The following is a 15758-nucleotide window of genomic DNA, read 5'->3' on the forward strand; positions in this document are numbered from 1 at the left end:
CAGCCGTTTCCACTCAGCTGTGTAACGGGGGGGGGGGGCGAGGCGCCCCGCGTCTGGGTTTGCTCCTCCAGCGGGGAGTCGGCGGCCGCCGTGAGCACTCGGCCCGCGGGCAGGAGGGCGACGTCACGGCCGGGGTGTTCGTGCGCCTGGCGCGTGGGAGCGCATTGAGGTCTGTAGGAGCAGGTGCCCCCGTTTCGGCCCACGTGGCGCCTGCCGACCCTGAGTTCCTCTTCCAAGGCTCCCCCGGGACCCGTCGGAGTCCGAGAGCACAGGTGTCTTCCATACACGTGTGTCTCCAGCTACTCCCCACTGCTCCTCAGGGGGACCCACGGGAGGGGCGCCTCGCTGCTGTTCGGATTTCTGTCCCTGGTCACACGCCAAAGGGCAAACGCGGGCTTTACAGCAACGCCTGCCAGGCTGCGCCGGCGACCTCTGTTGCCGTTCCCTCCTGTGTCCAGACTCACGTTCGGCTTGTGGGGTGCCTCACGTGTCGCAGGTGCTCAGCACCTCACTGTCCCGTGGGGCTGAACTCAGGAAACGTGTGGCAGGACCCTGACCCTGTGTCATGTCTGTAATGGGATGTGAAATGTAAGGCAAGGAAACCGCTCTCACTCAAGTCAGTGGCCGAAGGGGAGGGCTGAGACTGCGGAGGGATTCAGTGGGTTCATCGGTTCGGGTGAGAGAGGCCTTTGTATTCCAGCAAAGTTAAAACTTCCCCAAGAATGTGGGTACCCCAGTTCTTCAGAAGTACGGGCAGCACCCTAATGAGATTTGGGGAAGACTCCCCGCAGACATTCAATGTGCCTGGTGAGCTACAGACAGGGAGCTTAGTCAAGGCACGTGGGTGGGAAGGATCTTTTCATCTAAACATCCCCGCAGCAACTACAGATCAGAAAAGCAATGCTCCTTAGTTTACAGCAGGTAAGTCCTTCTCTGAGGAGTTCTCGGCAGCACCTCAACTCACCAGAGCTTCATAGAGCAGAGCAGAAGCCACTCCGTACATTGTGAGTAGTACCAGCCTCCTCCCCCACCTGTTTTGATTTTTCCTGCTCAAGTCAAAAAGAAAGGGGGCTTTTAGCAGGAATTTATGTGGCTACGTTTCTGGGGTTGTTCCAAAATCAAATGAGCACCGGTTTCCCGTAGCTCCCGTTTGGGGCTGTACCCGCTGTTTGTGACAGGTGCGCCTAGGAACGAGGGGTCCGTGTCCTACAGAAGGGGTTACGTTTGCTCAGAGCGTCATCAACACGCACGTGCAAAGGAGAACCGAGCACGTGGTTTGCACACCCCGACTCCCCAGCGGGACTCTTCGAGGGGCTATTTGAGCCAACAAAGCACCTCCTCTTCCGCAGGTGCCCACAACTGAGCAGGGGGAGTGTGCCGTTTTCCTTGTTCGTCTGCAGAGGCACAGCCTGGGGAAGGGGGAGAAAGGGGCTTATTGCCTTTAAAATTGCTGTTCTTGGGGCAACTCTGAGTTATTGCAATTACAGTACTAGTTTTTTGCCTTTTACGTTTGGCTCGGGGAAAACAAATCCTGAATCACAACCATCGAATAAAAACAATTAAGTTTCCATTTGGGGGCATTTTAATATTTATGTCAGGAGCAGTTCCTTTGCTATGAAGACGAAGACGTTGAAACTAATACATTTCAGAAAGCTCTGAAGCAAGAGGCACTTCCAGGACCCTCACCATTCACCTCAAATCCCTGTTCTGAGCAGGGTTTTCCTGACCGTCCAATGCTGTGTTGATTGATGACGTTTAACTTAATAGTTACAACACGATTAGGCGCTTTGGTAGCGTCCCCTCCCATGACGGGTTCTGTCTCCTTTTGGTGACAGCTAGAGCTGGGGTGTTCGTGGGACGTCTAAGCTCAGGCACCTGCTCTCACGCGTGAGGGAACCGCCCTTCCCACAAACGTAAATGCAACGGCGGTGTCCACCCCTTTCCCGTTTGGTCCGCGTAGATACGGCTCACAGCCCCCAAGTCCCCCCTGCTTCGGCGAAGCCTGCTGTGTTATTGGCAGAGGACGGACACTCATCGTCCTTCGTCTGTCTGTGTTTGTACAGCTGTGCCTGTGTTCACATGTCCTTTGTGAGTTTGTCCACTGGTGGCGACTGTTTCAGAGGTAGATTTAGTCTCTGTCGGGTCAGGGATATACAATGATTTCTTTCACTTGATGTTTGATAAGCATTTAATGTGTGTTCTTTGATTATTATAGCATGTCTAAGAGTGTAGAGAATAGCATTAAGCGATAAACGATATTAACCGTATTCATAAACACATATTCTTTAAGACGTGAGACTGGATGATGATTCCTATTTATCCAAGGCCTATGGCTTATATAAACCCTGGACACATAATTGTCTTTCCAGGTGGCAGTAAGAAACCTTTATCAGTCCAGTCCAGAATCGCTGAGCCACGAAATACCATGATTTATGTTCCAAGACAGTCATTCCTGCTCTCTTTACGGTTCAGTAATATGAACCCAAAAGGTTCTCTCTGGTTCCAGCTTCAGGGGTCACACAGTGGGAGCCAGTCTTATGAGGGAGAGGGTCCCACGCGGCCAGGGACAAGGAGGTGCCATGCTCACCTGCGGCATCAACCTCTTCTCCGTCGTTCAGACGTTGTCCAGGAGGTGAACAGCTAAGACGGCAAAATGCTGACTGTCTTAGAAACGGGGTCATAACCAACTCCTTGTTTTTCCCTAAAGCTGCCCCCAAGGCCTACCTTCGTTCGGCATGCTTAAACAGTGAGGTAGTTTCATTCCAAGTCAATAAATATGATATTAAGTACCTACTATGTGCCAAGCATGTTGCCAAGGGACGGAGAGATCAATATGACAAATTCCTGAATTCACAAACAGTTCTGGTCTAGGGGACCTAGAAGCGTGTTCATGTTCATGCAGTTCAGGGGGTTCAGGATGGAGGTGTCACATTCGGGAAATCTTCAAGGAGGAGGGCGGCTGGAGCCATCTTAACCTGCCTCCCGCTGGCCTCCCGGGTCTGCGCGGGAGCCGTTGCTACTGGTGACGGCCAAGGTCAGGGAGGCTCTGCATCCTGGTGGCTGAGCGCACGCTGATTCCTTCCGCTTGGCTTCCAGGCACCAGCAAGGTGAACCTCGTGAAGGTGCTGTCGCCGGCCTCCAGCCCGCGGGACACGGCCCTGGCTGCGGTCATCTGCAGCGCCCTGGCCACCGTCCTGCTGGCCCTGCTCATCCTCTGCACCATCTACTGCAAGCGGCAGCTGATGGCGAAGAAACCCAGCTGTAAGTCGGGGGCTCGCTCTGTGGCTCAGCGTTGGTGACGTGCGTCTGGCGCGGTGGTCACCGGCCGGGCCCACCAGAGACGTGAGTGGGAGGAGAGTCAGGAGCTGTTCAAGGGCCAGAGGGCACATGAAGATAGTCTCATGGTCCCCTGTCCCTGACGGTCACCGAGGGAGCAGACTGGTGGGTGACACCACTTTATAAGGACATTGACAAGGCAGGGATGTCCCTGGGCCACCAGGCAAAACTAAAACTCATTCTAAGTCCGGGCAACATCAGTACTCTCCATTTGGAGCGTTCTTGACACATTATTTCATATCTGTGCCTCCTTGGAAGAAGGAATATTTTAAAACGTGGCCGCTAGCCTTCTTTTTCTTTAATGACGCAAGGCTGGGATGGGATGGCGGGCGTCACGCTGTGAGGGAAGTCCCTCACTGACAGGATCGTCCCCTCTCCTTCAGGGTCCCTGAGAGCCCAGGACACACAGTACAGTGGGTCGGAACTGTCCTGCTTTGACAGACCTCAGCTCAACAAGTCCGCGCCCCGAGTGTGCTGCCCGTGCCACGGGGAGCTGGCCCCGGCCTGCGGTAAGTCCCTTGGGGACCCGAGGAGTGACAGCGAAGCTGCAGGGACCTGCCCCTGTTTGTCCCACAGCCGCGCAGCTGCCCCGCTTGGTTTCCACTGAACGCAGGTCGCGCTCAACAGCTGTTCTCTGCCCCGGTGCCCCGCTTGGCGTGCGTCGTGCCTCTTATGTATTAAAAAGAACATTGCCACAGAATCAGGGGCAGGAGGGAAATTTCTGGAGAGGTGAATTCAAATGTTAAATGTAATGAAAGACAGCTTTGGCAAACCCTGCCTCACCTGAACTTCTGTCTGAAAAGAAAATGAGCGACGAGACATGGCCTTGTCCCGTGTCCTCTTAGCAGAACACCGAGCTCAGTCTTTCCACGCTACCGCCAGGTGCAGACAGGTCTCCAGAACATCGCCTCCTCCCTAATGACGGTGCCCTTTGTCCTTTAATTTTTTGTTTGGACATATTTTCAAACTGACAAAAATACTGAAAGATCAGGACAAAGAACTTCCGCAGACGCTTTACTCAGATTCCCCAAATATTAACATTTATCTCATTTGACATTTACTTTATTATTTGTATCTCTAAGTATGGTGGTTATGGTGTGTGTGTGTATGTATAAAACATGTTTTGTATATTTTGTATATATACACACACGTTTTGTGCATGTGTATATATATAAATAAATATACTCATTTTTTTCACCTGCCACTTAAAAATCCTTTGCAGATAAGCTGTCTCTTTACCCCTTACAACTCTGGTGTTTTTTTTCCAAAGAACAGGATCATTTTCTTACATAACAGCATGATTATTAAATCAAGAAATTAACATTAAGTCTATTGCTATTATATAATCTACAGCATATATTCAGATTTTTAAAAAACTTGTCTCAATAACGTCCTCTGTAGCAAAAGAAAATCCCAGATAACACTGCGGTATTGAGCTGTTCTAGTTCTTTCCTCTCGTTAAATCTGGAATATTTCTTCAATCTTCCTTTGTGTCTTATGACATTAATATTCTCGATGAGCATAGGTCAGTAATTTTGTAGCGGGCCCCCCAGGTTGGGCGTGGTGATGTTTCCTTGACTAGATTCAGAAGCACCAGAGAGGTGTTGTGCCTCCAGAGAGGGCACACCTGTCCCATTCCTGGCCAGGTTACCTAGGGTCACTGTGTTAAGGTGGGGCCTACAGGCTTTCTCTGTGAAATTACGGTTACTCTCTTGTAATTAATAAAACCTCACAGGAGATTATTTGAGGTAACGTAAACATCCTCCTGCTTCCAAGCTTCTGCCCAGTAGTGAAGCTTCCTCTGATGGTTCTCACCTGGATCAGTCAGTTAGCTTGGGGATTAACACCTGCTGGTGAACACCCGTTTCGTCATTCCATCAGGTCAGAACACACTTCCGCTTCTTCCACATCTCGTTACTTTAATTAGTGTGGACTCCTGGGTCCCGTTTGCTGGGCTACGATCCGTTGCCCTCACTACCTGTTTTGATGCTCCCGTTCTCCCAGACTTAGCCGGTGGGAGGCCCTTCAGGCTGGCTCACAACCCATCCCCTGGGGCCCCTTTAGCCCTTTCTTACTTCCTGGAATGAAAAGAAGTGCCAGGCTCACCTTGCACTGCCCCTGATTGAGCCCAAGAACAAGCCATTTCTAGAAGGAATGGCAGGGCCTTTTGCTTGTAAATAACTTCGAGAAATTCCACAGTGAGCGTGACCCGTGCTCGCCGAGCTCATTGGCAGTGAATGCAGGTAACGGCACTGTCTGTTCAGACGGCCCGAGATGGGGGCCTGTTTTGAGAGCGCTTCAGCGGAAGGGGCGCTGAGTGTCCATTCTAGCAGCACCGATCTGCGATACACAACATGGATTTTTCAAAAAGGGAATATCAGTTTCATATTAATATTTTCCTATTTACAAAAGATAATACTCATGTTATGTTTGAATATACACAAACATATATGTACATGTAAATATATAATTACTTCAGGTCTTTTCTTCTGTGTACGTGTGTGTCTTTGTATTTAGCTGTATGCTTTAGTGATTATGGTTTTATCAAATTAGAATTATATGTTTATGTGTGTATATATATGTGTGTGTGTGTGTGTGTGTGTGTGTGTATATATATAGAGAGAGAGAGAGAGAGAGAGAGGCCTAGAAAGCTGTTCATCAAATATTGACAGTGTTTATTTCTAGTTTATAAGGCTGGGGAAGATTTATTTTAAAATTTATCTAGTCTCTCTCTACGTCTAAATTTTGTCTTCAATAAATAATGTAAGTGCACAGTTGAGCGGATTAAGGACATTGACAGTACTGTGCTCCCGTCAAAGCACCCATTTCGAAATTTTCCTTCTTCCCAGCCTGAGACTCTGTGCCCCTCCCGCCTCCCCGGCCCCTGGCAACTGCCATCCTACTTTCTGTCTCTAGGAATTGGACCGCTCCAGGGACACCCTATAAGTGGTTCATCATTGTTTTAAAGACAAAATAGAGAGAAAAGTTAAGCCTCATATCCCCCTTCCCTAAAGTTACCCAAAGGGGAATAGCTCCAGTTTTGAGAACGAGGTGGGACTGGTATCAAAGGGAACAGCCCCAGAGAGAGCTCCTGCCTCACCCCTCCGCTGGTTTTCCCAGGGCCTGTCCACCTGATACCGTCCCTGTGCTGTGATGACACCTGCAGCATCGACCAGGTGGCTCTCGGGTGCAGGGCGCATTCCAAGGCCACACTTCGGGAGAGGTAACTGGGCATCTTTTAAGCAATGTGATTCGGGGTCCCTTGTGCAAGGACGCATCATGTTCACGGACCAACTGCCGTGCGCAACACTTGGAGATGCTTCATGAGGAGGACATCCCTTTTTTAATGTCATCAATGATGCCCTGGTCATTGGAGGGCATGTGCGTTTGGCAAGAATTAGGTTAAGTCTCTCAGGGTTAGTAACATCCAGTGCCACATTCTGTATATGTTACACTCAATTAATTTTATTTTTATCTTCTAGTCATGCTTTGTGACACTTCTGCCATCTATAAGTAATTTTTAACATGTCAGATACTCATAGAATTTTAGAACAACCTTGAAATTCCGTTAAAACCCAAGAAACCGCATCCTTTAGACATTGTATTAAGTATAACTACATTGATTAAAAGTAGGCATATTAATTCAGTTTTAAAGTAAATGGAGGAATTATTGTATTAAAGCCAGTTTATAACACCCACAATTCTGACTTAATAAATTGCTATTTCCTCTAGAAAACGTAGACGTATAGTTAATGTTGCTTGGCCGTAGCTTTCTTGTCCCTACAGACCACTCTAAGGTCTTTTGAACATGTGTTCAGAAATGCAGGTGCGGTGGGGGAGGCCATGCCAGCTCTCTTCGGGTCCCTATCCCGGTCCATCTGTGGCGAGTTTTCGGACGCCTGGCCTCTGATGCAGAATCCCGTTTCTGGTGATGACGTCTCCTTTTGTGACTCTTATCCTGAACTCACTGGAGAAGATGTTCATTCTCTCAGTCCAGAAGACGAATCCTTGGCTTCAGACAGGAGTCAGGATTTGGTTGGCAGCACTGCTCCAATTCAAGCGCCTTCTGAAAACTGTACAGAAACTACTGATTTCTTTAGATACGACTCACGGAAAGAACCAGTGCGCATGCAGGACGCATTAGCGACCAGAAGCCAGCTAGACCTAGCCACTCAGACGCCCTCCCAGGTAAGCCAGGGGCCGGTTCTCTGTGGAAGACCAGAAGGAACAGAACTCTGTTCCAACCAGAATATGGAGGGGAACCCGATGAGGAGGTTTTCCATCTTTCATAACATCTTGTGTGTTGTAGAAGAAGATATTTTAAGTTAAATTTCAAGATTAAAAAAAAACTAACAGGTAAGGTATAAGGCTATAAAGGGAAGATGCTTAAACTTAAAAAAAAATTTATTGCTATTTAAGAGAGAGAAACATTGATTTGCTATTCTACTTATTCATGCACTCATTGGTTGATTCTTGTCTGTGCTCTGACTGGGGATCGAACCCACAACCTTGCTGCATTTTTAAATTCTTTGTAATTGCCCTTGAACAATGTGGGAGTTATGGGTATCAAACCCCCTACGCAGTAGGATTAGAAAACCCAAGTATAACTTTTGACTCTCCAAGATCTAAGCTACTAATATAGCCTACTCCAGGGGTGGGCTAAAGTAGGCTTCCGGTTGCTTGTATGGGAAATAAACACTATATAATAATACAAGAATAAACTTTGTTTCCCATGCCCACAACTGGAAACCTACTTTCGCCCGCCCTTGTATTGACCAGAAGAGTCTTATCAATACCATGAAAGGCAGGTTAACACGTATTTTGTATGTTTTATGGATTGTATATAGTATTCTTACAATAAAGCAAGCTAGAGAGAACATTATTAAGAAAATCATAAGCAGGAGCAAATATATAATACTCACAGTACTGTACATATATGCCTTTAAAACAAAGTCCACCGATAAGGGAGCCCGCAAAGTTCAAACCGCCTTGTTCACGGGTCAGCACTACTCAGTCAGCGCCCCCAACTGCATCCTCACCCTCGGTTTCCCCTGGTATTCTTCTAACCAATACTTAAAGGTGCTTCATTCAATGTCAAGTTTATGATAACGTTTCCCGCCTCTTTCTCATATTGGGTGTTTTCTAGAGCACTCTGCTTGGGCTGACTGGTCAGTCTGGCTGGAAATTGATTGTCGCTTGGGATCTGGGACTTAATGCAGCAGCAGAACCTTCCAGATCAAAGGGGTTCCAATAAGGCCGGGGGAGGCGATGACTGCAGGCAGCTGGGTCTTCCTGGCACGCTGCCCGCCTGGAGACAGAGCGGCACTCGGGGACACCTGGGCCCCAAACCTGCCTTGTCCTCCAGGCGAAGACACGGCCTTGGCTGGGTTTGATCTGATGTTTATAAACATCTGCTTCATGTAAGCAGGTGCGTTGTTGGCACACGTTCTTCCCGAAGGAGGAGGCCAGGCTTGAGGGTGTAGAAGGGCGGAGTCCCCAATGGGTGACGCTCCGTCCGCGCCAGACCAGCGTGGCTCCTCCCACCTGGCATTGGCCCCGCCCCCTCCGGGCCCTGGGTACCGACACAGCGCCCCTGCGTGTGTCCTCGTCTGCTGACGTCAGAACCAGGCTGACGTCAGAACCAGGCTGACGTCACAACCAGGCTGACGTCAGAACCACGCCGCCGTCAGAGTGCAGACGGAGATGTGTTCCTTTTAATGATAGTACCTACGTTATACATCGACCTAAATATGCAGCCCCCCCCCTTCTTTTTAACTGCAAACCATTTCTATAGAGAATTTATAGGGAATTCTATAAAAAATGTGTTGACTTTGGAGGAAAAATGTTGGTTTTCTCCCAAAGAAGGAAGTGAAGGAGAGAGAGGAAAGGGAGGAAAAACGAACAAATCAGACAGCTTAAAAAACAAAAACGGCGCACCTCTGTAGCAGGGGGAGGTTGTGTGCTGACCTCGTTCTTCTGAGCCCTCCCGTAATTTTTACAGCTTCCGTGACAATAAGGAAAGACTTCAGAGCTGAGTGTAGGCCTCAAGAATGGCCGAGGGCCCACAGACCGTCAAGGCTGAGAATCCCTGCGGCCCGAGCGGGTGACTGGTCCCGGGAATAGGCTGGAGACGCAGGAGGCAGGATGGAGAGGACCCCGCTCCCAACACCCCAGTCTGATGCCTTGCCAGGCGCCCCCAAATAAAAGCCAGAGGACTTTGAAATTTAGTCTGAGCTCCATTTGCAAGACAAGATGTTGGAGTTTCTTTTATGTCATGTCAGTTGGCATGGGTCTCAAAGCCGCTTGAGCCGCCCACACAGACATCTGTCTCCTCTGCCCGCACGTCGCTCAGGGGACGTCTCAGTGACGAATGACTGCGCTCCCAGCCCACTGCAGCCTTCCCGAGCACTGTCTGTAAAGAGAACGGCCGCACCTCTTCCTTTTCCAGCTCATCTCCAGTTCTGTGATGCAGAGAACGACCCATCTGGATTCGAAGTCACACAAAAACCGGCTCACTCTCCCCCTTTTTCTGTGTATGCTGTTGGTGAGGTTGTCGTGGGGTTGGGAAGCACCATCATCACAGTTACATGAAAGTAGAAATTCAGAAACGTAGTTTAGTCGATGAGTGGCATCTAGGGACAGGAATTCCTTCTCTACGAGCATCCTCAGCATGATTATGATCTGCATAAGGGTATTTTCAACACATATTATTATGGGAAGTTATAATTTCATGAAAAATCAATGAGAAAGGGTTATCTTCAAGCTGCACAGTGTAATTTATTAATGAAAGGTTTTTTATTAGCTTTCCAAGATGCATTATCTTATAATTATTACATAATTTTGATAAACCTAAATACAGCATTTTGAATTCAGCAAAGGAGTTGGTAAAATGTAAATCATTTGTTTTTGCCCTAAAATTGAAAACAGCAAATGATATTTTGAGCCCATTCTAAGAGATAATCTTTTCCAGATTCTGAAAAACATTTTCTCTTCGGTTGCACTTTCTGAATGTGGGAAATTTAGTGACTGGAGCTTAATCTTCAAAAGAAGACTGGAGTGTGGCAACTGCCCATCCTTGGGTAACTGACCCTCCCCTTGGGGACAAGGGTCAGCCAAGTATTTAACTTGACTCGTCCTGGTTTTTCCAGTCCATTAGATTCCAGAAAGCCATTCAGACATCCCTCAACAGGCCACTTCTCCAGGTAGAGAATATACTTACTTCTCAGAAAAATCTGATTCCAGCAGCTTCTGTTACGAACCAAAGTAAAGGACTTGCCATTCCTCAAGGTCAAGTTCAGTCATCCTGCTTGTAGGCATGGGCTTGTTCATGATTCAGGAACATCTTGGATCTCCGTTTGGGAGATGTGTAAGCCGTAATAGCCTTTAAAAATTTTTTTAAGTGATTAATTTATTTTAAATAAGACTTTAAATTCCTCCCCAGGCATTCACTTATGTTTTCAGTCTGTTAGCATCCACTCAGTCTCGTCTCCCAGGTTTATTGAGATATAACTGACATCGGATATCATAGAGGTGGTAGGTGCACAGTGTGACGTGCTACACGTGTGCAGCACAAACCGCATTGCAGCGCATTGGTCTTTACTCCGCGTGGAGCTCAGGTTTCCAGGGCATGTTGCACGTGTTCCCCCAAACCACAGTTTTCCACGGCAGTTCTCCAGTGGGGGGCTGAAGACCACTCAGCATCCGATGATGAGAGTTAGGGCTCAGATCCAGCAAAGGGGCGTCCGAGCCTTCGCGGGTCTGTCTGAGCTCATTTTAATCCCTCCCCAGAAGAGAACAGACCTAAGGAGTTTGGGACATCATTCGCTAAGATGCTTGGGAGAACGGAACCAGCCTCTTTACTTACAGAAAAAGGGTATTTTGGTGTTTTTTTTTAAACGAACGTTTTAAGTGTCAACATAAAACCATGGACGGAATGGTAGAAAAGATATGACATGAGCTGGGTTCTGGTGTTTCGATCTATTCAAATCTCTGTTTCCTTTTTGGCTGAGTATCATTTGCCTCCCACGGTAGTGTGAACGGGGTTGTCGTATCTACTGGTGCACACAGTTAACTAAACAGTCTCTGGTCACCCAGAGCACTTCAGAAGTTTCCATTTTCAGAGCATCTCCTTAGACCCAGGGGCAAACTTTTCTCCCTAAACTTATTTGATTCGTCACGAATGCCACACCAGTGGGACACAGGTTCATGAAGAGTCAGTGTGTCAACTGAAGGTTTTCCTTACTTAGTGATAGTCACGTGCAGTTGATTGTCACCTCGCCCCTCCTGAAGTGAGGTCCCTGCCCCTTGGTGACAAGGACGCATGTGAGGGCTGCACTTTACAGAGCATGTTGGCCCCATGAAGGCCGTCAGGATTCCAAGGGGGCCATGAGGGAAACTTTCCCCAGTAGTTTAACATGCGTTCTACGTTCAGAGACAAAGCATGGCTCCGTTCATTAATCATCCTCATCCTTTAAACCATGGGCGGAAAGGCTCCTGAGATCCTTACCTACAAACGCTTTCAAGGAGCACAACCCAGAGACAGGCTTGAGCTGTTTACACGAGGCTGAGCATCAGCAGAACCGCTTACTGATACGTTTTGTTGGCTGTGGGCCCCATCACCGCCTTTTAAGTACTGTTGGCAAATACGAGTGACTGGGGGTCGTTAGGGAGTCTTCCGTTTACCCTCGGAGCACACAGGTCCTTGGGCACCTGAGTGCCATTACGTGAGCCTCTTGGCTGTAAGTGACTAAATTCACGTGTATTACTAGTAAAAGTTACGCATGTTAGTTTTCCCAGTTCCCGTTTCGCAGCTTTAATCTGTAAGCCAGGGTTTTTAAAGCACCCCTTCTGTTGCTGTTTCAGGAATAGGGGCGTCCGATCGGAGCCCAAGGGCACGCACGCTTCCGCCGGCGCTCAGGGACCGAGCCGTCTGGACCTTGCCTGGCTTCTGGGGAGCAAAGCCAGTCTGAACCAAACAGCCGGTCGCTTCTGAGCCAGGCCTGCTGTAAGCTGAACCCTCAAGGAAGGACGAGAAGAGACAGAGACCACAGGCGCTCGGGACGCTCTGCATCTCCCTCGAACAAGGAGCGTCTCCGCTGCCTGTGGGACTTCAAAGGCCGGCGCGTGGGGCCGGCAGCGCTCGAGAGGACCGGCCTCTAACAAGAACCAGAGCCGCCGTCACGCTCATTTCCACGGCGAATGTGGCTCTACAAGACTGAAGACCCAGGGTCTACATTTTCATCTGCATTTTTCTTCCCCAAATAATTTCACGTAGCCGAGTCTCCTGCTAAAAGTCGATGTTGATTAGGTGCCTTCATTTTTAGGGACAGCGGGTTCAGAAATCTGTGTTTCTATTTGAGGAAGGTCCCTTATTTTGCTACCTAAACTCGTTGGCTTAGGAGGTAAGAATGGACTTCGGACTGCCTGCTCCAATCCTGGGTGGATTCGATGATGTCAGCGGGCCTACCCAGAAATTAGAGGACACCAGACTTCCAAAGGATCGACGCTCCCAACCTCAGCTCTCACCGATGCCCAGTAGTGAGCGGACTGAGTCGGGACGAGCTGGGGAAAGGGCCCCCCAGCACCCCGATTCTAAAACCACTCCCCGCACACACTCTAGATCCTAAGAGACAAAGCTGAGCATGTGTCTGTGAAAATCAGACCTATGCCTGCGAGTGAGCTCAGAGGATGCAGAACTTCTCTCTGAAAGAAACGTGGCGTTTATAAAGATGACGACTTCTTTTCTTTCTCTTGCCTGCCCTTCTGCCCCCTCCTCTGGCAACGACCCGTCTGTTCTCTGCATCCGTGAGCCTGGTTGGGGGGTTTTCCTTTCTGATTTTGCATATCACACTGAGGCCGTTAGAAATTACAACACGCCAGGTCCCCTGCTACTGGAACGTGTCACCACCAAGTGAACAGTCTCAGGAGACCACACCACGTGTTGGAAGCAGGAGCAGAAGCCGTCGGCTGTCGGCAGCCGGCAGGTGAACAGCTTGGCCCTGCCGCCTGTAGTCTGACCGGGATAGGACAGTGTGGCCGCCGGTCCTCTCAGCTGCGTCAAGGCAAGGGTGCCCCACCTCACCCAGACGATGCTGATTTCAGAGCGCGGTGCTCCTCTGGGGGCACGGGCCCCGCCCCCTCTCCCCTGGGTGTTTACATACTGGAAAAACGTCTAGAGCCACGACAGAGGAGGACCCAGTCCCGTCGTGAACCGGGGACGCCTCCGTTCTCTGCACCTTCATGGCCTGGGGAGGGGTTACCTGAGCAGGGTTTAGCATTTTCCTGCCTGCACCTGCATGCCCGGATCTGCCTTTAGCCTCTGAACGGCTTATATTAGCTTTGTCCCATTTGCACTGAAAAAAGAAAAAGACCTTTGCACAGCAGCGTGCGCTGAAATATTTGGGTGCACATCCGTGTCTTTTATCCAGACCGAACATTTAACATCTGTCTTTCTGGGGACATTTTTATCTTCTAGCGTAGGGCCCCATGCTTTGCTCTCTCTGCAAGACATTAGCAAACCTTCGGGGCCCCTCCTTCTGTGTCTGGGACAGCTTCTCCCTCCTCAGCTTCGGGTTCGGGCACGTGCATGCCAGCTTGCCTGGGTCTGGGCCTTCTCGTGACCTCTGGAGACCTTCCTCTGAGACGGGCCAGTCGAGCGTCTCATGGCAGGCCACTCACAACCTTCCATGTCTCCCGAGTTGCCAGTCATGATGGGTTGCTTTCTACTTTCTTCTTGTTCTCTATTAGAGCATAAACCAGTGGTTCTTAAACTTCGGCACTCATCAGCTCTTAGGAGCGCTGCCTTTGGGAAATTCGGGTGAAGCATTTAGGATCGGACCACGGATGTTTACGAAAACGCAAGCTGGGTGGCTTTGCCGTAATTCACATGTGGGTGCCACGGCTGCAAGCTGATCATTTTTGTTATGACAGAGGGAAGATCAAAGCGAGCCGGGGCTGGGCTCCCTTTTGTAACCTGAATATATTTTCCACATGTAGAGCCCTCGTTCACTTTAAAGACGAGCACTTGCCGGGGAAAGCTGCATCGGCGGGAACGAGACCTCTGCCAACAATCCTAAAACGTCCCTTTTGGTCAGGAGAGGAATACTTCGGGTCGAAAGTCAGTTTGATGGGGTACTGCATTTGAAAAATCTTTTCTTTAGTTTTTAAATCAAGATGAAGACATTTTACCCCCACCCAATATAAAGACACACAGTGCTATATTCTCCACTCTTTGTAAACATTCAGAAAAAATCCCTTTTGCCTTTCACATCGTTGGAATTCCCTGCCTCCCTCCAGCACTCAGACGGACTCTGCTGCTGGGACGCTGGGGCCAGGGCATCACTGAGCAGTGACACAGCTGGGGACACGAACTTGGGACAGTTCCTGCTGCGGAAACCCATCGACAAGAGTGAGACGAGGATGTAAAAAGCACCCACGTTGAGGCAGGGGTTTTCTCGTTTTGTGTGTATGGAATATATTTTTCAAATATAAATTTTTCTACAAAAGATAAAGTGTTAATGTTGCTGTTACCTAGGTTAAGCACTACTTACTGTCTATGCAAGTAAAAAAAAAAAAAAAAAAAAAGAAAAGGAAAAACACCCCATATTGCTTTAAGGTAGTCAGCTTGACTCAATTTAGATTTCATTGTTACTGCTTTGCATACTGGAATGTCCGTATATGAATAGTTTTGTAATGACTTTTTTTTTATTTGTGAATAAAATTGTTCCCCTGTATTTGCTGCTTCCATGTCCAGTGAGGAAGTGAACACACGTCCTTCACTGTCACCGGAGGACCTCACTCGGTTCCGGTCTTTCCAGGATCGCCCCGTCTGGCCCCGCAAACTTTACGGGGAGATTTGAAATCCCTGCTCTGACGAGTGATCTGGTGATGATTCTCCGACACATCAAGCGACTGACAATGCTTTGAGTTATCGGAGAAGCTTTAGTATCAAGATCTTATTACGCTCTCTTTTTTTCCCCTTCATTTTAAGACAGAGTGAAGGAACCAAAGAAGAAGGTTTATAGTCACTGTTTGTGGAGGGCCGTCAGGTGTTCTGCAGAGAGCGGGCAAAAAGGAGGAAAGGAAGAAAAAGAAGGGAAGGAGGGAGGGAAGGAAGGAAGAAAGAAAAGAAAGGACAGAAGGAGGAAAAAGAGAGAAGAGAGAGAGAGAGAAGGAGGGAGGGAGGGCGGGACTCCCAGAGCCACGTTGGTCACCGCGACAGCTCCCTGCTCCTTGTTCCCAGCTTTGGACCCTCCTTCTTTTCCAAGCCCTTCACTCCTCCTTCCCTTCCTTCCCCTTAGGAACCTAATAAAAGCTACTGTTAGATTGGGAGAGGGGATTTTGAACTTCTTGGGGAAAAATGGGTTATTTGAAAGTGGCACCGTGTTCTCCCAGCGAGTGGGCTGCGGCAAGAAAGGACGCTG

At 48.9% G+C, this 15758-nt stretch overlaps 1 protein-coding gene across 1 annotated transcript in view; it reads left to right on the top strand.

The window, feature by feature from the left end:
• Positions 1 to 12365, top strand: part of TNFRSF19 (TNF receptor superfamily member 19) — a 66520-nt gene extending 54155 nt beyond the window's left edge. Inside the window, exons 6-10 of the mRNA XM_090258722.1 lie at positions 3097 to 3261; positions 3720 to 3845; positions 6457 to 6559; positions 7155 to 7524; positions 12199 to 12365. Of these exons, the coding sequence (XP_090114848.1) occupies positions 3097 to 3261; positions 3720 to 3845; positions 6457 to 6559; positions 7155 to 7524; positions 12199 to 12204 (770 nt within the window). The 3' untranslated portion in view covers positions 12205 to 12365. The remainder of the gene's footprint in view (positions 1 to 3096; positions 3262 to 3719; positions 3846 to 6456; positions 6560 to 7154; positions 7525 to 12198) is intronic.
• The last annotated feature ends 3393 nt before the right edge of the window (positions 12366 to 15758 follow it).

Source organism: Furipterus horrens, unplaced genomic scaffold, assembly GCF_987537825.1.
Source record: "Furipterus horrens unplaced genomic scaffold, mFurHor1.1.pri manual_scaffold_12, whole genome shotgun sequence".
NCBI lineage: Eukaryota > Metazoa > Chordata > Mammalia > Chiroptera > Furipteridae > Furipterus > Furipterus horrens.